General features: G+C 53.1%; 1 protein-coding gene across 1 annotated transcript in view; it reads right to left on the bottom strand.

Annotated features, from left to right (window-relative positions):
* LOC139594002 (putative protein FAM47C) overlaps nucleotides 1-12,277 on the bottom strand; it is a 128,880-nt gene extending 116,603 nt beyond the window's left edge. Inside the window, 7 exon segments of the mRNA XM_071435600.1 lie at nucleotides 3,876-3,918; nucleotides 3,920-4,005; nucleotides 4,053-4,122; nucleotides 4,124-4,243; nucleotides 4,246-4,318; nucleotides 4,873-5,034; nucleotides 12,228-12,277. Coding sequence (XP_071291701.1) covers nucleotides 3,876-3,918; nucleotides 3,920-4,005; nucleotides 4,053-4,122; nucleotides 4,124-4,243; nucleotides 4,246-4,318; nucleotides 4,873-5,034; nucleotides 12,228-12,277 — 604 coding nt within the window.
* Nucleotides 12,278-23,102: the final 10,825 nt, after the last annotated feature.

Below are 23,102 nucleotides of genomic sequence, written 5' to 3'. Positions count from 1 at the left end.
GCTGCAAGAACAGGTCCCAGGGGTGGCTGTGTCCCTGCAGGTCCCAGGGGTGGCTGTGTCAGTGCAGGGCCCAGGGGTGGCTCTGTCCCTGCAGGTCCCAGGGGTGGCTGTGTCCCCCAAGATCCCAGGGGTGGCTGTGTCAGTGCAGGGCCCAGGGGTGGCTGTGTCAGTGCAGGACCCAGGGGTGGCTGTGTCAGTGCAGGGTCCAGGGGTGGCTCTGTCCCTGCAGGTCCCAGGGGTGGCTCTGTCCCTGCAGGGTCCCAGGGGTGGCTGTGTCAGTGCAGGGCCCCAGGGGTGGCTGTGTCAGTGCAGGGTCCCAGGGGTGGCTCTGTCCCTGCAGGGCCCAGGGGTGGCTCTGTCCCTGCAGGTCCCAGGGGTGGCTCTGTCCCTGCAGGGCCCAGGGGTGGCTGTGTCCCTGCAGGGTCCCAGGGGTGGCTGTGTCAGTGCAGGGCCCAGGGGTGGCTCTGTCCCTGCAGGTCCCAGGGGTGGCTGTGTCCCCCAAGATCCCAGGGGTGGCTGTGTCAGTGCAGGGCCCAGGGGTGGCTGTGTCAGTGCAGGACCCAGGGGTGGCTGTGTCAGTGCAGGGTCCAGGGGTGGCTCTGTCCCTGCAGGTCCCAGGGGTGGCTCTGTCCCTGCAGGGTCCCAGGGGTGGCTGTGTCAGTGCAGGGCCCAGGGGTGGCTGTGTCAGTGCAGGGTCCCAGGGGTGGCTCTGTCCCTGCAGGGCCCAGGGGTGGCTCTGTCCCTGCAGGGTCCCAGGGGTGGCTGTGTCAGTGCAGGGGCCCAGGGGTGGCTGTGTCAGTGCAGGGGCCCAGGGGTGGCTGTGTCAGTGCAGGACCCAGGGGTGGCTGTGTCCCTGCAGGGTCCCAGGGGTGGCTGTGTCAGTGCAGGACCCAGGGGTGGCTCTGTCCCTGCAGGGTCCCAGGGGTGGCTGTGTCCCTGCAGGTCCCAGGGGTGGCTGTGTCAGTGCAGGTCCCAGGGGTGGCTGTGTCCCTACAGGGTCCCAGGGGTGGCTGTGTCCCCCCATGGCCCAGGGGTGGCTGTGTCAGTGCAGGTCCCAGGGGTGGCTCTGTCCCTGCAGGGTCCCAGGGGTGGCTGTGGCCCCTCAGGGTCCCTGGGGGTGGCTCTGTCCCCCTGTTTCTGTCCTGCCCCCAGGGGTGGCTGTGTCAGTGCCCATTTTCACTCTCCAGCTCTCAATGGAAACTGCAAATATCACCAGACCTGGGGCAATGGGGAACCTTGGTAATCACCTCCCTCTTCCTCACTCATACCCACTGCCAAACCCTGTTTTTTTGGGATCTCATCTGTAAAGATCCTCATCCAAAGCAATTTCATAATAAAATGAAGAATGTGCCAGTTCTCCAGGATTTTTTCCATCCAGACATAGAATATCAAATGTAATCAGGGCTGTTTAACCTCAAAACTGGTGCTGATCAGCATTAAGCGTATTTTTACCTTTTTAGCACTTTGAATTTAATTATGTAGCAGCATTGCACACGCTGTCCAAGTTTGATGCCAACTGATTTGGGTCATTTGGCTGGACCATCTGAAATGCTGGCTTGATTCTGGGGCTGTTGCGCTGCTGACATCTGCCTGGGATTGTAAAACATAAAAATTACTTCTTTTTATGGCTTTTCTTGCCAGGCCTTTGGAAGTTTGATATTCAAGCTATGTGGATCTGATCCTCCTTCAAAGTCTTTCTTGGCAGGGATTTTGTGGTGATGTCTGAAGCTTTTCTTACCTATTGAAATGGGAAAAAAATCAGTATTAGCAGATAGCATTGTCTTGCATTCCTCCTAGCTGGAAATTTTCTTTATTGATCGTGGATTTGTGGGCCTTTAACAAATTAATTTTAAAATAATTAATTTCTTGTGCCTCCTCTCATCAGCACAACTCATGACTGGCTGTAACTTTATGCAGTTTTGCTTCTGGTGTTGCTGGAAGTGTTTGCAGGGAGGAGGAGTAGCCCATGGCAGCTGAGGTGCTGGGCTGCAGGGGTGGCACTGGACATTGGGTTTGGGATGGGGTGGCACTGGACATTGGGTTTGGGATGGGATGGCACTGGACATTGGGTTTGGGATGGGGTGGCACTGGACACTTGGGTTTGGGATGGGGTGGCACTGGACATTGGGTTTGGGATGGGATGGCACTGGACACTTGGGTTTGGGATGGGGTGGCACTGGACATTGGGTTTGGGATGGGGTGGCACTGGACACTGGGTTTGGGATGGGGTGGCACTGGACATTGGGTTTGGGAGGGGGTGGCACTGGACATTGGGTTTGGGAGGGGGTGGCACTGGACACTTGGGTTTGGGAGGGGGTGGCACTGGACATTGGGTTTGTGGGTGATGGGAGCCCCAGAGCCCCCTGTGCCTGGGGAGGGTCCCTGTGAGAGGACAAGGACCTGGCCTGGGTCCCTGCAACACTGAGAGCAAAGGACACCTCCTCCTGCAGCCAGAGCCCCTCCAGCCTGGTGCAAACGCATTTCTGGATCTGAGAGATGGAAACATCCCTGGATTTGCTTAGAACTACTTGTGTGAGTTTTAATCCTTAATTGAGTTCGGTTGTAAAACCTTCGTATGACCTTTTTATGAATTAGGTGCAGACAAGTAGGAAATGTTTTGCATTATCACTTAAAAGTACCCTTCCTGCTGTACCTTACTCCCACAAATAATTAGAGAGGAAAGTGGTAATTATATGAATCAATTGATAGCAGCATTTGGCTCAGACAATGCTCAAAAAGAAACTATAATTTAAGCTTAACGTGTACTATAAAGATGACGAAGAAAATGGAAATTTATGTAAATTCCAATAGACAATTTATAAGGTTACAGACTACGTGGGATGCACATGTTTGTGACTGTTCTTTAGGTTCAGCTATTTAAGGTGGCTTTCCAGACTGAACCAGTGCTTTCCTTTGGATTCCACCCCCTTAAAATTTAAAAGTTTTTCTGTTTGTGGAGGATAAGGCAGTTGTTTGAGATTAGATTGAAACTTTCCACTTCTCCCACTGCTCATCCCAAGAAGAGAGGATGTGGTCCCTGGGGTGCTTTGTGAGCATGCAGTGGCCAGGACAGGGATCTCAGAGGTGCCCACCTCATCCTGTGCTCCCCAGGAGTCATCTGAGGGGCTGGGAGGGTGAGCAGACACTGCTGAGCTACAAAACACACAGTCATTTGGGTCATTTGCATAATTAAACACCTTTAGAGAAGGAGCCTTTAGAGGAGCAGAGCAGTTTCTAACAGCCAGAGCACCTTTCTGTCCGCCCTAAAATTGCACATTTCCTCTCTCAGGGGCTCTAGGTCAGTGACACCTGTAATGGAGGGCACCAGCCTGACAGTGAAGAATGACAGAGCCCTGAGTGAGGGCAGTGATGGGGTTTGTGGGGGCTCAGCCCTGTCTGAGTGAGGGCAGTGATGGGGGTTTGTGGGGGCTCATCCCTGAATGGGGGCAGTGATGGGGGTTTGTGGGGGCCCAGCCCTGAGTGAGGGCAGTGATGGGGGTTTGTGGGGGCTCATCCCTGAATGGGGGCAGTGATGGGGGTTTGGGGGGCTCAGGCCTGAGTGAGGGCAGTGATGGGGGTTTGTGGGGGCTCAGCCCTGAGTGAGGGCAGCAGTGATGGGGGTTTGTGGGGGCTCAGCTCTGAGTGAGGGCAGTGATGGGGGTTTGTGAGGGCTCAGCCCTGTCTGAGGGCAGTGATGGGGTTTGTGGAGGCTCAGCCCTGTCTGAGGGCAGTGATGGGGGTTTGTGGGGGCTCAGGCCTGTCTGAGGGCAGTGATGGGGTTTGTGAGGGCTCAGGCCTGAGTGAGGGCAGTGATGGGGGTTTGTGGGGGCTCAGGCCTGAATGGGGGCAGTGATGGGGGTTTGTGGGGGCCCAGCCCTGAGTGAGGGCAGTGATGGGGGTTTGTGGGGGCTCAGGCCTGAGTGAGGGCAGTGATGGGGGTTTGTGGGGGCTCAGGCCTGAGTGAGGGCAGTGATGGGGGTTTGGGGGGCTCAGGCCTGAGTGAGGGCAGTGATGGGGGTTTGTGGGGGCTCAGCCCTGAGTGAGGGCAGCAGTGATGGGGGTTTGTGGGGGCTCAGGCCTGAGTGAGGGCAGTGATGGGGTTTGTGGGGGCTCAGGCCTGTCTGAGGGCAGTGATGGGGGTTTGTGGGGGCGCAGCCCTGTCTGAGGGCAGTGATGGGGTTTGTGGGGGCTCAGCCCTGAGTGAGGGCAGTGATGGGGTTTGTGGGGGCTCAGGCCTGTCTGAGTGAGGGCAGTGATGGGGGTTTGTGGGGGCTCAGGCCTGAGTGAGGGCAGTGATGGGGTTTGTGGGGGCTCAGGCCTGTCTGAGGGCAGTGATGGGGTTTGTGGGGCTCAGCCCTGAGTGAGGGCAGCAGTGATGGGGTTTGTGAGGGCTCAGGCCTGTCTGAGGGCAGTGATGGGGGTTTGTGAGGGCTCAGGCCTGTCTGAGGGCAGTGATGGGGGTTTGTGGGGGCTCAACCCTGTCTGAGGGCAGTGATGGGGTTTGTGGGGGCTCAGCCCTGAATGGGAGCAGTGATGGGGTTTGTGGGGGCTCAGGCCTGTCTGAGGGCAGTGATGGGGTTTGTGGGGCTCAGCCCTGTCTGAGTGAGGGCAGTGATGGGGGTTTGTGAGGGCTCAGCCCTGTCTGAGGGCAGTGATGGGGGTTTGTGGGGGCTCAGGCCTGTCTGAGGGCAGTGATGGGGGTTTGTGGGGGCTCAGCCCTGAGTGAGGGCAGTGATGGGGGTTTGTGGGGGCTCAGCCCTGAGTGAGGGCAGTGATGGGGGTTTGTGGGGGCCCAGCCCTGTCTGAGGGCAGTGATGGGGGTTTGTGGGGGCTCAGGCCTGTCTGAGGGCAGTGATGGGGGTTTGTGGGGGCCCAGCCCTGTCTGAGGGCAGTGATGGGGTTTGTGGGGGCTCAGACCTGAGTGAGGGCAGTGATGGGGTTTGTGGGGGCTCAGACCTGAGTGAGGGCAGTGATGGGGTTTGTGGGGGCTCAGACCTGAGTGAGGGCAGTGATGGGGTTTGTGGGGGCTCAGCCCTGAGTGAGGATTTGGAGCTGAGACTTTCTCTGGGCACCAATTCCCTGTTACATTAATTCTCAAACGGGAGAGTGAAGTGTTGTGAAAACAAGGTGAGAAGCAGCTCATTGCCTCCTGAATCACACCCTGTTCTGTTGCATTTTCAGCTGCAGCGGTGCCACTTCAGCAGCAAACAGCATCTTTTACTTCCATTTGTTTTTCGGGAGCAGCAGAAGCCCAAGGGGGAGTGGGTGGGCTCTATTTTCTGTACAGCAGCCCCCCCAGGCTCAGTCCCACTCGTATTCAAACTTGCAGAAAACTCCCACTCGTTGAGGCCTGGGTGATCAGGCTGTAAATTCCCAGTGTGGAGGTGGTTTTGCCTGTTGACATCACTGTATCCGACCAAGAAGAATTCAGCTCTGAAAAGCCTAAATTTTGGGTTGAGCAGAGTCAGAAAAACATCACCCATGCTTTGAATACAGCTTAAATTTAAGGTTGGTGACAAGAAAAAAGAGCACCTAAAGCTGTGTTTGAGAATTGCTGACCACTGGTAATCATTGTGTGTTTTAAATCTCTGTTTGGAATCAGTTTATAAAATATGATTGCCAATTCAGAGAAATCCCGGTCCAAATTAGGATTTTGGTCTGAAGAACCAGACCGTGGCCCTTTAAGGGCTGACAGGAAAACTAACTTCATGTGTTTTTAAAACAACTTCGGGAAATTCATTCTTTAATCTGCCAATTTCCATTTTCATAAAAGTCCTTTCTCCACAGCTATTAAACATATTTTAAATATAATTTAAAAAATGTAATAACCTTTGTCATCTGTTCTACAGCTTGCCTTCAGCCAGTGCACTACTTGTGAATACAGAATTTCAAATTAAATTTACTAATCTCATGGAAAAAGGACACTAGAAAATATTGCATTCACGGTTTATACTGGCACAGCAAGCTAAGAACAACTAATTCTATCAAGTAACAAAATAAATTATACATTCCCTCTCCTGGCTGAGCTGAAATACTGCACAAAATTATTGAAAAGCTTCTCAAGTAAAACCAAAGGAAAATCCCAATTAAAGGTTTGTTGCTGGTGGTGCTTGGAGCGGTGAGAGCTCTGCTCTCAAGGTGATGGGAAAGGAGAATTGTTCCAGGAGAGGGGCCTGTCCTGGGGCAGGAGATCTGCCATGCCCGGGTGGGAGCTGTGTGGGAATTCAGGAGGGTGCATTTGGACATTAATGACACCTTCCTCCCTCCCTGCTCTCCTCTCCATAGGCAGGGGTTGGGTTTGACTTTTCAAGGTGGTGCTCGTACTCCAGGGGATCTGAGAAATCTGGAGTGCCCAGCTTGGACTCTCCACCCTGAACACAACCCTTCCAAACTGGAGTTTTCACTCATAAAACTGGGGTAGTGTTTTGATTTCCTGCCAAATCAGTGTGTGCAGGAATGCACTACATCATTTAGAAACCTGGAGTGCCCAGCTTGGACTCTCCACCCTGAACACAACCCTTCCAAACTGGAGTTTTCACCCATAAAACTGGGGTAGTGTTTTGATTTCCTGCCAAATCAATGCATGCAGGAATGGACTACATCATTTAACAGAAACCCAACTCCTCTGGCACATTTTGTCACTATAATAGGAATGAAATGGAGCTCCCCCTGAAAGGAACATTTCTAGGAATGCAGTGGGAGAGCACAGCCCAGCAGCACCAGCCTCTCCTGCTGCTGCTCCAGCAGTTCCAGCTGCACCTAGCTGTCTTCCTGTCCGTGCTCCGAGAAAATTGCTCAGAAACCAGCCAGAAATAAACGGGGAGGGATCCCTGTGCTGAAAACAGTGTGCTTTCATTTGTCTCCCCATCCAGCCTCCACCTGTCTGGCCTCTGGAGCTGACCTTCATTTAATTGGGACCAGGCCGGAGGGATCACTCCAAAGCAGCAGGTCTGGGTCTCTGTTCCCCACTGATTGTGAGGAGAGGGTGCTCTGGGGTGGAGCTGGTCTCTGCTCCTGCCAGGGCTCTCAGCAGAGCTTCAGAAGGAGGTGGAACAAAGCTCAGTGCCAGGAAACTGCACGGTGCTCTCACCAGGGTGGGATTGGGAATGCAGTCCTCAGGTGCTCTGTTCTACAGGAGAAGGGTGGTTGGAGGGAATTCCTGCAGGAGAAGGGTGGTTGGAGGGAATTCCTGCAGGAGAAGGGTGGTTGGAGGCAGTTCCTGCAGGAGAAGGGTGGTTTGGAGGCAGTTCCTGCAGGAGAAGGGTGGTTGGAGGGAATTCCTGCAGGAGAAGGGTGGTTGGAGGGAATTCCTGCAGGAGAAGGGTGGTTGGAGGGAATTCCCCCATGAGAAGGGTGGTTGGAGGGAATTCCCCCATGAGAAGGGTGGTTGGAGGGAGTTCCTGCAGGAGAAGGGTGGTTGAAGGGAATTCCAGCAGGAGAAGGGTGGTTGGAGGGAATTCCCCCAGGAGAAGGGTGCTTGGAGGCAGTTCCTGCAGGAGAAGGGTGGTTGGAGGGAATTCCTGCACGAGAAGGGTGGTTGGAGGGAATTCCCCCAGGAGAAGGGTGCTTGGAGGCAGTTCCTGCAGGAGAAGGGTGGTTGGAGGGAATTCCCCCAGGAGAAGGGTGGTTGGGTGCCCTTCCCTGGCTCAGACCCTGTCCTGCCTGGCTCACACCTGTCCCTCTGGCCTGCACAGAGGCTGTGCTTTGGGAAGGCTGCAGCTGCTGCAGCAGCAGTGTGACACATGAGTGGGGCCCTGCACAGCCCTCTGGTGCTGTGTGCAGGCTGGGCTCTGCCTCGGTGCCAGGGTGGAGCTCTCTCCTCCCCTGAGCACCTGTTCAAAATCAGCCTCTTTTGTGCCTCCCTGCTGCGGCTGCTGCACTCACAGAAAGGATTTCTTAGATTTTTTTTTTTTCCAGAAAATGTGCTTGAAAAAATGTTCTTTAATGAAATGTTTTGGGGTGTGTAATCAGAATTTTTTTAATGATTCGTGTCATAAGTGCAAAGAATTTTGGCTAAAGTTGAAGGTAAGGTTGTTTTTAATCAGCAACATGCTCATTATTCACTTCCCACTCTCAGCCAAGACAAGAAAAACAGCAGCTTTCTGATGAAAAGAAGAGGATCCATCAGGTCCCACTCACTTTTCATGAACTAAGAACTGATGTCAGTGACTGTCAGATTTAAGTGATTTTCCCCATAAATCTCCTCTTTACTGGCAAAAAGGAATCATTGTTCCCTAACACTGCACAAGCTTTTTGTTCGGGTTTGCTGTGTATAAAATTTAATGAGAACAGGCACAGAACACATCAAGAGCTGAGCATGTGTCAGTTAGGCACCGTGTGTTTGAAAACCTTTTCCTATAATTATCTCCATTTCCAGTTCCCCACTCGGGAGGATAAGGGAAGGGGGCTGTGTGCTCACTGCACAATGGCTCCAGGAGCAGCAGGGGCCCCTGGCTGCCACCACGGGGCGTGGAGGGAAGGAGCTCACTCAGATGGTTCAAAACGAGCTGTGCCCAAGGCTGGAGCTGTGGGGCTGTTCTTGCTTTGGGGAGCTGGGGGTGTTTATGGACTGCCCGTGCTGACTGAGCTGCTCCTGATAACCTCGTCTGCTGCCTGTTGGTGACCCCAGCTGCTCTCACAATCTGTGCTCTGACCTTGTCCCAGGGAGCTGCTTCTGCTCCAGCCCTGTCCCAGGGAGCTGCTTCTGCTCCAGCCCTGCTCCAGATGGGTGTTTCTGGTCCAGCCCTGTCCCAGGAAGGTGGTTCTGGTCATGTTTCCATCACAACATGGGGCACACAGTGGGCAGGGTCTGGGCTGGGACACTGGGGCCGGGTGGAGGAGGAATAAGGGTCCCGAGGCCTGAGGGGGCTGTGCTGTCCTGTGGGATGGTCCCAGAGGAGCTCCCAGGGCTGAGGGAGCCATTCTGTCCTGTGGGATGGATGGTCCCAGGGATGCTCCCAGGGCTGAGTTGATTCTGCTGTCCCAGGGATGCTCCCAGGGCTGAGTTGATTCTGCTGTCCCAGGGATGCTCCCAGGGCTGAGTGCACTGTGCTGTCCCAGGGATGCTCCCAGGGCTGAGTGGATTCTGCTGTCCCAGGGATGCTCCCAGGGCTGAGTGGATTCTGCTGTCCCAGGGATGCTCCCAGGGCTGAGTGCACTGTGCTGTCCCAGGGATGCTCCCAGGGCTGAGTGCACTGTGCTGTCCCAGGGATGCTCCCAGGGCTGTGGGGCCATTCTGTCCCATGAGATGCTCCCAGGGCTGAGTGCACTGTGCTGTCCCATGAGATGCTCCCAGGGCTGAGTGGATTCTGCTGTCCCAGGGATGCTCCCAGACCAGCAGCGTTGCTCAGGCACCCACAGAGTCACTGCAGCCTCTCCCACCCACGCCCCCACACCGTTCCCTCCCAGACACAGCCTGTCCCCATCTGCCTTTCCCCAGGGGACACCCAGCTGCTGGGAGGGGGCTGCAGTGCCCGTGGGCAGCTCTCCTGGGCTCCCTGCCCAGGGAACAAGGTGCACTTTGGGAAGCCTGTCTGACCCTGCACAGCCTGGGCTGCTGGCTGCCTGTGCAGAATCCAGGCCTGTGGGGGAGGAAGACAAAGGAATAAACCCCTTTGACTCTCATAGCTTCAAGCAGAAATGCATTTTTTTTCTGTAGGGATGCTTTTCCTTTAGAAACAGGAGTGGCCAAGGGTTGGGTCACAGGAGGGAGGGTGCAGCCAGGCCGGGAGCTGCTCCCACCATGCAGCCCCCCGAGAGGGGCAGAGCTGGGGCTGGGGGTCCCTGGTGCTGCACTGCCAAGGGAAGGACAGAGATGCTCTCAGAGTTTGTCAGAGATGCTCTCTGTTCAGCCCTCTGGTGTAGAAAGGAGCCCCTGTGTCACAGACATCTTTGATGGAAAATCCTTGCCTTAGGAGTTTCCCTCCTGAGAAGCTGAGAGGCCTCAGGAACAAAATGCAAGCAATGGTTATCTGCTGCTGTGGAATGCAACAGGTGGGTCTGGGATTGGCCCATGTTGGATGTTTGTAATTAATGGCCAATCACAGCCCAGCTGGCTCGGATGGAGAGCCGAGCCACAAACCTTTGTTCTCATTCTTTGCTATTCCATTCTTAGCCAGCCTTCTGATGAAATCCTTTCTTCTATTCTTTTAGTACAGTTTTAATGTAATATATATCATAAAATAATAAATCAAGCCTGCTGAAATATGGAGTCAGATCCTCGTCTCTTCCCTCAGCCTGGGATGGTGCCCTGTGAGCACCATCACACCCCTGCTTCCTAAACTCCTTCTCAGACTGGAGCGTGGGTCTGGCTGGATCTAATTCTAGTCCCAGGCTTGGTCAATAGTTTATTCAAAGGATTATACAAGTGCAATTGAACCTCTCCACAAATCTGTCCTGCAGGACTAAGGATGGCAAACCAGATATATGCAAAAATGAATTAGTTATTTCAATTGATGATTATAATTATTAGAATAAAGGACCTTAATCAGAATTATCTGCTACACAATATAGGTAGTTATAACTACAATTATAGTGCACTACTTATTAAATCAGTAATTTCAAAGGCAGCTTAATAATTATCAAGTAGATATTGAGGTTAGGCTGATGTCTGGGGGTAAATCTCTTTTGCTCAGCCTTGAGGAGTGACCTTGAGGGGTGTCCCCACTCCTGGGAGGATCTCCAGGCACATTCCCAGGAGGGGCAGAACACCCTGCCATCCTCTCCATGCTTGGAAATGCCCAAGGCCAGGCTGGACACTGGGGCTGGAGCACCTGGGACACTGGGAGGTGTCCCTGCCATGGCAGGGCTGGCACTGGGTGGGCTCTGAGGTCCCTCCCAAACCAAACCAAACCAAACCAAACCAAACCACTCTGTGATTTTCAATGTTCTTTCAATGGTTAGGTGGTGAGTGCTGCCCTTGGACAGGTATTTTACAACTGCAAAATTCAGCTTTTGTGATTCATCATCCTAACTCTGATGAATGTTCTTTTTGAAATGTCAAGATTTGTCATCTTAAAGGCAGAAATCAATCAGCAAGTAAAAACAAGCACAAGGAAGTATTGTCATTTTTAATGACTTCTGAGGCAATTAGAAATTGTCTAACCCTTTGCTTCTACAAAACTCTTGTTCTAGAAAGTTATTGGGGGAAGAAGAGAATTCCCATCTGTTTGAAAGCTTTTCCTCCAATTCCTGGAGACAGGGGGTTGTTCCCTTGCACACAGGGTGAAAATCCATCCTTTGCATGAGGACCATCCAGAAACGTGTTGTGATTTTTGGGTGGAAATGGTGGGGATCAACCACAGGAGTGAAATAAATATTTTCTTCCCCATCTCCAACCCTAAAGCAAAGAGTAAGAATTTCACCTGGTCTGTGATTGCCTGCCACTCTCCAGGTGCTTAAAAGCTGCAGTAATAAATACACAAATCATGACCTCACTGCAGTTAAACACTGAGCATGGACCTGGCATGAACCACAGTGAGCCCAAAAGGTGCAGAGCCCATTGATTTCTTGGCTCTTACCTCAACACAGCCTGCTCAGGACTGGTGCTGGAGTGACTTTAGAAGTGTTTACCAGAACTGTGCTTTAAGCTCAGAATTCAATTAATAAAAAGAGAAAGAGGTCATGCCCATAATTTGTGTTTGGCACTGGGGAACTTGCAGATTGTCAATAGCATTTAATTTTTTTTCTTTCCAATCTATTAAGGTATTTAATTTCATTTTAACCTTAAAGAGTTAGGGCTGGTAGTAGCCACCAAGGCTAAATTAACACAGCTGTTTGCAGTCATTAATTGCTGCGTCTGACTGGCAAAATAAAACAAAATGACAAAATGAGCCCCTGATTTTGCCACCTCCCAGGTAGCACATCCAGAGCAGTGGTTCTGGAGCTGTGGGGTCATCTGCAATTAGCAGTGAGTGATCTTTGTTAAGTGCCCTGTGCCATGTGAGGTGCAGCCCGTGGCCTTCTCGGGTCCCTGATTTACTGCTCTCCATTTGTGCAGTGCCCACACCAAAGCAGAGGCAATTTCCCATAACGGGGCAGGGTGTGAGAGCAACACAGCCCGGAGAGAAAATTATTGAGCTGCATGGGGATGCTGGTGTACAATGGCATTTTACTGATGTTTCCTCCTGGTCACTCTTCATTGCATACAACAGAAATAAACTGGACAAGGAAGTGCCTGGTGAAGCATTTTGGAGAGCTGATCTGAAGGTTTTTTCTGGTTTCTGTACCTTTGGCAGAGGTGAGCGTGCGAGGGAGCCTTGCCTCCAAGGGGAGGCATGGCAGTAAACGATGCAAATTGGCAGGATTACTGGGTGTAATGAATCCAAAGAAGATTTAAAAATATAATTGGAAAAGGTGTCAAAGAAAAAAATGGTTAGTGTGTTTTATCTGTTATTGGGACTCGAGCTTACAAGCTATTAAGGAATTTGCCCTTGCCAAGGCAGAAGATGAAATGTCTCACTGAGTCCTGTGAGCGCTGTTTGTGCACAGGAGCTGCAAGCAGGGCTGAGGCAGAGCTGCTGTCACGGGCTCCTTTATTGTTCTTTAGCTCCTAAGGGAAAGGGAAATCTGTTTCTTAGAAAATTCTTCTCCACATTTTGATTTCTGCTCCATTTCCGTATGCTAATGGGGCTGGTGTGATGAGAAGGATGATTATGGAATGAACTGTTCTGAGCTGCTGAGCTCCTGCCTGCAGCAGGAACTGCAGCTGGGCACTGCTGTGGGCTGGGGCAGGGGCACAGAGCCCCTCCCTGGGATGGGACAGGGGATCAGAGCCCTCCTTGGGATGGGACAGGGCACAGAGCCCCTCCCTGGGATGGGACAGGGGCACAGAGCCCCTCCCTGGGATGGGACAGGGCACAGAGCCCTCCTTGGGATGGGACAGGGCACAGAGCCCCTCCCTGGGATGGGACAGGGCACAGAGCCCCTCCCTGGGATGGGACAGGGGGTCAGAGCCCTCCCTGGGATGGGACAGGGGCACAGAGCCCCTCCCTGGGATGGGACAGGGGATCAGAGCCCTCCCTGGGATGGGACAGGGGGTCAGAGCCCCTCCCTGGGATGGGACAGGGGCACAGAGCCCCTCCCTGGGATGGGACAGGGCACAGAGCCCCTCCCTGGGATGGGACAGGGGCACAGAGCCCCTCCCTGGGATGGGACAGGGGATCAGAGCCCTCCCTGGGATGGGACAGGGGGTCAGAGCCCCTCCCTGGGATGGGACAGGGCACAGAGCCCCTCCCTGGGATGGGGCTGGGGGTCAGCACTGTGGGATGGGGACACAGCAGGGTGGGAATTGGACACAGCAGTGTGGGATAGGGGCTCAGCACTGTGGCATGGGGACACAGCAGTGTGGCCAGCAGCACCTCACCATGCCCTGGAAGAACACGATGCCTTTGCCCCATGGTAGGGCAGTACCTTTGGTGTGGATTGCAGCAGCCGAGGGTGCAGCAGCTTCAGGAACCATCACAGCAGCTGATGCTGCCCTGCAGGAAATAGCCAGGGTCTGGTTTCTGTACCTGGCAGACCCCACAGTCCCTGTGCCAGCTGGCAAAGCTCCTCTTCACCTTAGACCCTGGGAGCTGAGGACAAACCTGACTGCTGAGATCATCTCTGCTGGAGAAAAAGAGCCCTCATCAAGGCCTTTGAAAGGAGAAGAGAAAAATAATTTTCTTGCTACATGGTAAAGGGTGACTAAATGGAAATGCTGAAGGTCCTTATATAATAAAATGAAAATGAAGCTTAAAAAGGTGTCGTGGAGGTTTGTGTACCCAATCACTCAGGTGCAGGCAGTGTACATTTCTTCTTGCAGCACAAAAGCATTTTAACTGATTAACATGCTCCAGTGACTCTTTTAACTCTGCTGCTCTTCAGCTTGGGCACTCCTGTGATCTTGGCACGAAGCAGGTGGTAAATGTGCAGGTTTTCCCAGCCAGGACTGTACAGAGGTGCTGGGCTTATGTAGGAAAACTGCAAAGAAACTCAAATGGGGCTGAATCAGTGCAACAGCAGCAACAGCAGCAATTCCTCCAGACACACCCCGGGCCTCATTCCCAGCTGGTCTGGCTGCTCCACACGGGCAGTGCCTGTGGCAGGGCTGTCCCCAGCACTGAGTGCTGTGACACGGCTGTCCCAGGGGCTCTGCCTGGCACTGCTGCCCCTGGCACTGTCTAAGCTGTTGTTGAAGCCCTTTTCCACTGGAATCCAGGGCAGCCTGAGGTCTGTTCCATGGGGAAAAGAGGAATGAGGTGAGATGGATGTCCCCAGTGTGGGTCAGAGAATCCAGGGGAGACTGGGGCTTGTTCTGTTAGGAAAACATGAATGAAGTGAGGTGGATGTCTGTAGTGTGGGTCCAAGAATCCAGGGGAGCCTGAGGTCTGTTCCATTAGGAAAACACTAAATGAAGTGAAATGAAAACACTAAATGAAAAACACGAATGAAGTGAGGTGGCTGTCCCCAGTGTGGGTGAGAGAATCCAGGGGGGCCTGAGGTCTGTTCCATCAGGAAACAGCAATGGGGTGAGGTGGCTGTCCCCAGTGTGGGTGAGAGAATCCAGGGGGGCCTGAGGTCTGTTCCATCAGGAAACAGCAATGGGGTGAGGTGGCTGTCCCCAGTGTGGGCCCGAGGCAGAGGGGAAGCACTGGGGTTGCTGGGCTGGGCACTGCTCTCACCTGTGGGGTCTCTGCTCTGCTCACCTGCAGGCACTGGCATGAGTGCAATTGGGGTTTTGGGCCTGTAAAAATGAACTGTATCTTAGAAAAGGTGTGTCTTGTGGAATTATGGAATCTCAGAAGAGCAGAGACTGGAAAAGCCCCTGGAGGCCAGGGATCCCAGCCATTCCCCAGCACTGCCAAGGCCACCCCTGACCTGTCCCCAGGGGTCTCTGTGCACTCAGTACAGACAGCCCTCCTCAGGGAAATGGCACAAGCTTAAAACTCCTTCCCTCTGAGCTGGGAAAGGCACCAGCAGACCTTGTTGCTCTTTTCCAAGCAGCTCTGGTAGCAATCATATGGCCCGGTACAGCCATCTGGGGCTGACAGGCCATGCCACAGAATGTGGACAGCACACTTGGAATTAGCTTTCCATTGATAATCCAGATGATCTTTAAGGTCTTTTGATAATGTAGATAATTTTTAAGGTCCCTTCTGACCCTAATTATTCTACCATTTTATATTTTAGTTTTAAATCCCCGAGAGCAGAATAGTAATAGCCCCGATACACCATTAAATAATGATAAATAAAGCAATTGAAAACAACCATCCAAAAAAAAAGATATTTGATCATGGGAGGAAGAAATGTGCCAAATACAGTTGCAAAATCAAATTTCAAGAAAGGCTTTCAGAATCTGTGTTAGTGCCAGCCTTCCCTGTCCTCTCCTGCACAGCAGCAGGGCTGAGGGTGCCAGCCTGGGCTTTAATGGGCTGCTAGTACAGGGGACAATGAGCAGCAGATGACTCTGGATAACCGTAATGTTGATGCAGACATGGGGCTGGAAATGTTCCTGAAGCTGCTGAAGAAGCAGGAAAGAAATGTATGTTTATTATTTGAATGAGCTTTACCTTTTTATCAGGACAGTTGAGAGTGTCTCCGAAATGCTGGGAGCCTGAGCAGCACCACAAATAGATCCCTGAGTCAGATGGAAATTAAGCTTTCTGCTACACTTCTGCAATAATCCATCCAAAGAGAAGCAGAAGCTACAAACCATAGTAACAATAGGAGAAATTATACAGCTCCTCCGTTTTTCCAGCACTGCTGTTAGCAGAACACTAGATTGATGTTGTACCTATTTTTATTTTTGCTGCTGGAACAGCCTTTGTCACAGAGAGGAGGCACACGAATTTCAATAGCTCCTATGTTTTGTGAAAAATGTGGAGTGCTGCACTCATCTGACCTTTTCAGAATTTTTCATTTCAATTGCCTGGTCACCCCAGTCCTTTGCAGGAGGTTGGGCTCCCCTTCTAATGGGAAGAGGAGGAGTGCAATGGTCAACCATTCAAAATACTGAATATTAAAAAGGTCAACAGAGTATGGCATGGCAATGTGAAAATGAGACAATGCAATCCCAGGTACCCCCTCGCAGTGGCAAAAATTGTAGCAAGAGCAGAAAATGTCACAACACAACTCCATTTCCAGGAGGGACGGGAGTGTGCTGAGTGTGTCCTCACTCAGTTGGTTAGCAGGGTTCAGGTGTGCTCCTGTGCCCCTGCAGCCTGCCCCAGCCTCAGGGAGCGGGGCTGCACGGCCACAGGGGTTTGGGATCACAGAGTCACGGGGACATGGGACAGCCTGGGCTGGAAGGGACCTGTGGGAGCCCACAAAACCAGAGGGGCTGGGAAAGCTGCAAAAGGCAGGCCCCAGAGACAGCAGAACTGGGATTGGAGCTGAGCAGCAGCCATGAGATTGGGCAGCAGAAAAAGCATTTAAACTGTAGAAAAGCAAGGGCAGATAGAACAATGGTCTGTGTATTAACACTTGGCTAGAACAACTCTCTAAGCTACAGAAAGTTCATCTAGCAAGATATTAGGAAGGTTGAAGCTCAATAATGGAGCTCTGTGCGTTGTGTTTGAAGGCTCACAAGCAGGTATTGTATTTGAAATAAGCAGGCATTGTTTAACCACAGGTACCTGTGCTTACAGTGGTTGGATAGAACTGCTGTCAATATAGAATATATACTGTACAGATATAAACACTGTCAATGTGCTTTTGCTTTGTGGGATTGGTCAAGGAGCTCATAAAGTGAGTTGTGACATTGAGTTCTGGGTCTGCTGCCTGGGATGTGAGCTGAGGGCATCTTCCCATTGTCAGAGCCATGGAATGAGGCTGATGCTGGAAAATCAAACAGCTGGAGGCAGTTCCACAGCAGCCCCGTCCTGTTCATGGTCTGTAAACAGCCCCTGGCCGGTGATAGGGACCCTCCAGCTCACCCTGCTCCCACCACGGGCAGGGACACGTTCCACCAGACCGGATATTTCCTCACAGGCCACTTGTGTTTGTGCCAATGACGTTGTGAAGGGCCACAGAAACACAGCTGATGTGTGAATTCCACAATATTCTCTATTTCCCTGTCTGTGTGCGCTGTGCCATCCTGGGCAGCTCCCTTCCCTGCAGAGCAGAGGCAGAGGAGTGCACGGCTTGGTTTTTCCCATCTGCAGACAGAGTGAAAATAAACACATTTTTAGGATTATAAGAAGAAGAAAAAAAAATCATAATATAATATAATAAAATATAATATAATATAAATATATATATAATGTAGGAAGAATAAAAATTTTTTTAGGATTACAAAAAGAAAAAATGTATATAATATAATATAATATAACATAATATAATATAATATAATATAATATAAATATACACATATATAATGTAGGAAGAATAAAAACATCGCTGGCCATAGCCAGGCAGGACTCCTCAGTTTAACACCTTTCTTGGTTTGCTTTCCTTTTCTCTTTGTCAATATTCAGCAGCTCTTCATTTTCCTTTTAAAACATTTGAGAACCCGAGTGATATTTACAAATTCTCACTCGTAACATTTGTTGGGCTGATTGTAACTGCACAAACACCATTTCAAGCCTTTCCAGGGCCATGAAGATGTACTTCAGTAACTATTTATTTTGCCTTGAAGAGATAAGTCAGTGTGTGATAACGGGAGATCTGAGGCCCCTGGCTGAAGGTGCCCTGGTCGGCAGGCACCAGCCAAAGGCTGCGAGGAATTGCTGTTTTCAGAAGTTCCAAACCCCAGAATTAACATAAATAAGCTTCTGTTGAAAGTGGGATTTTTCCCCAGCTGAGGCAGGAAGAATTAACTCGCAGGAATCCTGTCCAGCAGTGAAAGTGTTTGGGGCTTTTCTGCATCCTCAGAGAAAGGAGCAGCATCACAGAGCAGAGGAAAGGAGCTGTCTCAGACACGTGGAGCTGGTAATGGAGCCACAGAATCCCAGACTGCTTGGGGACTACGGGTTCCCCAACAAATGCCACAAAACCCCAAATGATGCAATCCTGGCTGAAAGAGGAGCTTGGCTCATCACCCAGTGGCACAGGGTGCACACAGGGATGCAGGAGGCTCCCCGTGTGCCTTCCCTGCAGGGACACTCCTCACCTGGGTCCCTTTGGGCCATTTCAGGGTTTGTGGGACATGCCCAACGCTCCAGGCTCATTTGCAGCCAATGCTCAGGAAATGCACGTCGCCAGGCTGGGGGAGCAGCCCCCGTGAGGCAGGGCCAGCCTGGGAGGGGAATGGCCCAGGAGCTCTGAAATGCCCCTCGTGTGCCTGCAAACCAGAGGTGGGCACCCCCAGGGATGGATCTGAGGAGCTGAGTGCCCCTCGTGCCTCACCCACGGGCTCCTTCCCTCTGCTGTGGCAGCAGAACGTGTGGCACAGGCTGAGTTATGCAGATCCTCATTTATTCCTCAGGGATCCTTCCCATTCCTGATAGTTCCAAGACCCCTTTGATCCAGACCCGAGGCTGATGTTAACCCAGGGCTGTTATTTCAAAAGCACAATTGCATTACTGACTCATCCTTCATTTCCTGTCACAATGATTGTGATAGTTATTTTCTCCATGGTAAATACTACGTGATTTTTTTTCCCTCTCCCAGGTATTTCTAGTTGCCTTTTTAGTTTTTTATCTTCAAACTCTCGTGTCATCAGCCACCACTGGGCTCCCCTGAGAGCACGGATCTGTTCAAGCAGCTTTGAGAGACTGGAGGAGAACAAGAACAGCCAGAGCTGTCCCTGGCATGGGGGCTGCCCCTGGGGCTGCCTGGGGGCACAGGGCAGGGCTGGGCTCACACTGGCACCAGGGCATGGATGGGGCTGCCAGGGGGCACCAGGGCAGGGCTGGGCTCACACTGGCACAGGGCAGGGCTGGGGCTGCCAGGGGGCACCAGGGCAGGGCTGGGGCTCACACTGGCACCAGGGCAGGGCTGGGCTCACACTGGCACCAGGGCAGGGCTGGGGCTCACACTGGCACCAGGGCAGGGCTGGGCTCACACTGGCACCAGGGCAGGGCTCACACTGGCACCAGGGCATGGCTGGGCTCACACTGGCACCAGGGCAGGGCTGGGCTCACACTGGCACCAGGGCAGGGCTCACACTGGCACCAGGGCATGGCTGGGCTCACACTGGCACCAGGGCAGGGCTCACACTGGCACCAGGGCATGGCTGGGCTCACACTGGCACCAGGGCAGGGCTCACACTGGCACCAGGGCAGGGCTGTGCTCACACTGGCACCAGGGCATGGTTGGGCTCACACTGGCACCAGGGCAGGGCTGTGCTCACACTGGCACCAGGGCATGGCTGGGGCTCACACTGGCACCAGGGCAGGGCTGGGGCTCACACTGGCACCAGGGCAGGGCTGGGCTCACACTGGCACCAGGGCAGGGCTGGGGCTCACACTGGCACCAGGGCAGGGCTCACACTGGCACCAGGGCATGGTTGGGCTCACACTGGCACCAGGGCAGGGCTGTGCTCACACTGGCACCAGGGCATGGCTGGGGCTCACACTGGCACCAGGGCAGGGCTGGGGCTCACACTGGCACCAGGGCAGGGCTGGGCTCACACTGGCACCAGGGCAGGGCTCACACTGGCACCAGGGCAGGGCTCACACTGGCACCAGGGCATGGCTGGGCTCACACTGGCACCAGGGCAGGGCTGGGCTCACAGGGGCACAGGGCAGGGCTGGGCTCACACTGGCACCAGGGCATGGCTGGGCTCACACTGGCACCAGGGCAGGGCTCACACTGGCACCAGGGCATGGCTGGGCTCACACTGGCACAGGGCAGGGCTGGGCTCACAGGGGCACAGGGCAGGGCTGTGCTCACACTGGCACCAGGGCAGGGCTGGGCTCACACTGGCACCAGGGCAGGGCTGGGCTCACACTGGCACAGGGCAGGGCTGGGCTCACACTGGCACCAGGGCATGGCTGTACCCAGGGAAAAGCCCCTTCGTGAGCTTCTGGCAGCTCTTTGTAGGGTCCCAGAGTGGGGTGGGTTGGAAGGGACCCCAAAGCCCATCTTGTTTCACCCCTGTCTGAGCTGGCATGTGGCATTTGCAGGGATGGGCAGGCACAGCTTTCCTGGGCCTCGCCCAGGTGGCCTCCCCTCAGAGGAAGGAATTCCTCCCCACTGTCCCACCTCAGCCTGCCCCCAGTGGGTGGGAAGCCATTCCCCCTTGTCCTGTCACTGGCTCCCGATGCAAAGTCCCTCTCCAGCTCCCCTGTAGGCTCCCTTTGGATCCAGCAAGAAATCTGAATTTTGGGAGATTGGTTCAAGCTCCTCGGAGCCCCTTGAGAAGCCTTCAGATCAGGCCTTCCTAAACCATTCCCCTGCTTCTCTGCTGGGTGTTAATTATTACAGCTTGCAACTCAGGAATTCTATTCTCAGTCACATCCTAGTTTTATTCTCAATACATCTGAATGGCAAATTATTCATTTGCTCTAATCACAGTAGGGTTAGGATCTTAGGCATGCCAGTGACAATATTAATTGCCTGGTGTGTGGTCTTCTGGAGAACAGAAGTCAGAAAGAATGATTCCACACCCCAAGTCATTAGGAGAAAAGCTCAATTCATTATCTGGGCGTTATTATTACTAATGACATAGTAATAGACTCCACACTAACAATAAATATCTTTTTACCAGGGCAGTGTTTTACTTAATAGCCTTCTTTAACTGGCAGCTGAAGGCTTGAGCCCCCCAGCTCGTGCTGCCTCTCGTGGGAGCTGCTTCCCTCTCCAGAGTGAATCCTGTGCTCTGCACGGTGTTCAGAGGAGTTCATATCAGCAGCTTCCAAGACTTTTGGAGATTTTTGGCCAGGTCTGTGTGTTTGGGCAGGAGGTGTGCCCTGAGCTCCGGGCAGGGCAGGGGATGGGGCAGCCCAGGGGCTGTCCTGCTGTCCATGCGGGCACACGGGACACACAGACACCCCTGGGCACCCCAGCCCAGCTGCAGGGGCTGTCCTGCTGTCCATGCGGGCACACGGGACACACAGACACCCCTGGGCACCCAGGGCAGCTGCAGGGGCTGTCCTGCTGTCCATCCATGCACACAGGACACACAGACACCCCTGGGCACCCCAGCCCAGCTGCAGGGGCTGTCCTGCTGTCCATCCATGCACACAGGACACACAGACACCCCTGGGCACCCAGGGCACCCCAGCCCAGCTGCAGGGGCTGTCCTGCTGTCCATGCGGGCACAGGGGACACACAGACACCCCTGGGCACCCAGGGCAGCTGCAGGGGCTGTCCTGCTGTCCATCCATGCACACAGGACACACAGACACCCCTGGGCACCCAGGGCACCCCAGCCCAGCTGCAGGGGCTGTCCTGCTGTCCATCCAGGCACACAGGACACACAGACACCCCTGCACCTCCAGGGCAACCCCCAGCTCTGGAGCTGTGGGCAGAACCCACATTTCCAAGCCTGTCTGTGAGAAAGCCCTTCTGGAATGACCCTGAACCCAGCACTGCCCATAGGACCTGAAAATACCAGAGCATGAAGCAGAATTTTGGGTTTTTTTGCATTGGGCTTGGTTTTGCCCCAAGGGAAGGGGGCTGTCCCTCTCCAGGCCACCTCAGGAAGCAGAGCTGGGCTTTGTCCCCAGCAGGGAAGTTAAACTCAGCTTTGTACAGCGGGGATTGGGTGGGTTTGGGTACACTTGGAGCTGTTCAAGGCCAGGCCAGGCCCTCCCCAAAGCCCTCAGAGCACAGGCCAGGCTGCTCTGGATCCTGCAGCTCTCCTGGCCACGGACCAAGGGACCTGGACAGCCCTGCACCCCTGCCCTGGATGGACAGGGACAGGGACAGGAACACTGGGACAGGGACAGAGAGAGGGACAGAGACATGGACAGGGACAGGGACAGGGACAGAGAGAGGGACAGGGACAGGGACAGGGACACGGACAGGGACAGAGAGAGGGACAGGGACAGGGACAGGGACAGGGTCAGGGACAGGGACACAGGGACAGGGACACAGGGACAGGGACAGGGACAGGGACACAGAGACACAGACAGGGACACAGACAGGGACAGGGACGGGAACAGGGACAAGGACAAGGACAGGGACAGGGACAGGGACAAGAGCATGCCAAGGTGGGACAGGGAGAGCTCTGCAGGTTTCCATCCAAGAAATGAATGCATTCCCCTCCCTCCTGGCATTTAGGGGTGTTTGATGGGGTGAGAGCCTCTGGGCTGCTCTGTCCCCAGTGCTGCACCCATGCAGAGCTGGATCCCAAACCTCTGTCCCCATCCCAGGGGAAATCTGCTCTAGGAAACACAGCATTAAGAGACATTTCCTCAGTGTATCTTTTTATTTCCAGTCACAGGTATACCAAGACAGTTCTGGTGCTGCAGTGGAATACAAAATGATTTATTAATGACAGGAAAATCTGCACCCTTGGATATATCCCAGAGCAAGTTTGGAGTTGGCAGGGTCATCACCAGCTGTTCTATTAGTGAGACCAGGAAAATAGATATTTTTACTTTAATTGAATTTCATATAAGTTGCAACCTGGCCTTTAACAAAGAGGCATCATTTGAATTTATCACAGAGCCAGGCACTGGCTTCAGGCCCTTGGATTTTGTCTCCAGTGCTGCTGAAGACATTTCACCCCAATTGCATTCTGGCTTTGAATGCACAAACTTTAGCTAGAAAAGCAGCACTTTTGCTGGGGTGTTTTCTAATTCAGCTCAACCTGTGCCCAGCAGGGACCCAAGATCTGGCGTTTTTTGCTGTCCAGCAGCTCAGGGGCAGCACAGGCTGCTCCAGGCAGGAGCTGCTGGATCCTCACCTCTCCAGGGCTCCAGCCCAGCCCTGGCTCCTCACAGGCTGAAGGAAGGGAAAGGCCTCATTCACTCTCATAGGAATTACAGCAGCTGACCTGGCCCTTCTGGTAACAAAATTATGCCGTAGAAAAGCAGGTTAGTGTTTTAAACATAGTGGAACTGTTTGTAATTTGTTTGTTTAGAAAACAAATATCTACTTGGTATGACATTACATTGTTGAATTACTTATTTACAGCTCCAAATACCTGCGTTATTAGTGCTGCCTGCTATTGCAAACACCAAATTAATGTTCACTTATTTCCCCACTTAGGTTGTGGAGATTGTGTTATG

The sequence above is a fragment of the Agelaius tricolor genome, unplaced genomic scaffold (assembly GCF_023055355.1).
Source record: "Agelaius tricolor isolate 1412-34295 unplaced genomic scaffold, bAgeTri1.0.p SCAF_11, whole genome shotgun sequence".
Classification (NCBI taxonomy): domain Eukaryota; kingdom Metazoa; phylum Chordata; class Aves; order Passeriformes; family Icteridae; genus Agelaius; species Agelaius tricolor.
This window is presented reverse-complemented; position numbering and strand designations above follow the sequence as displayed.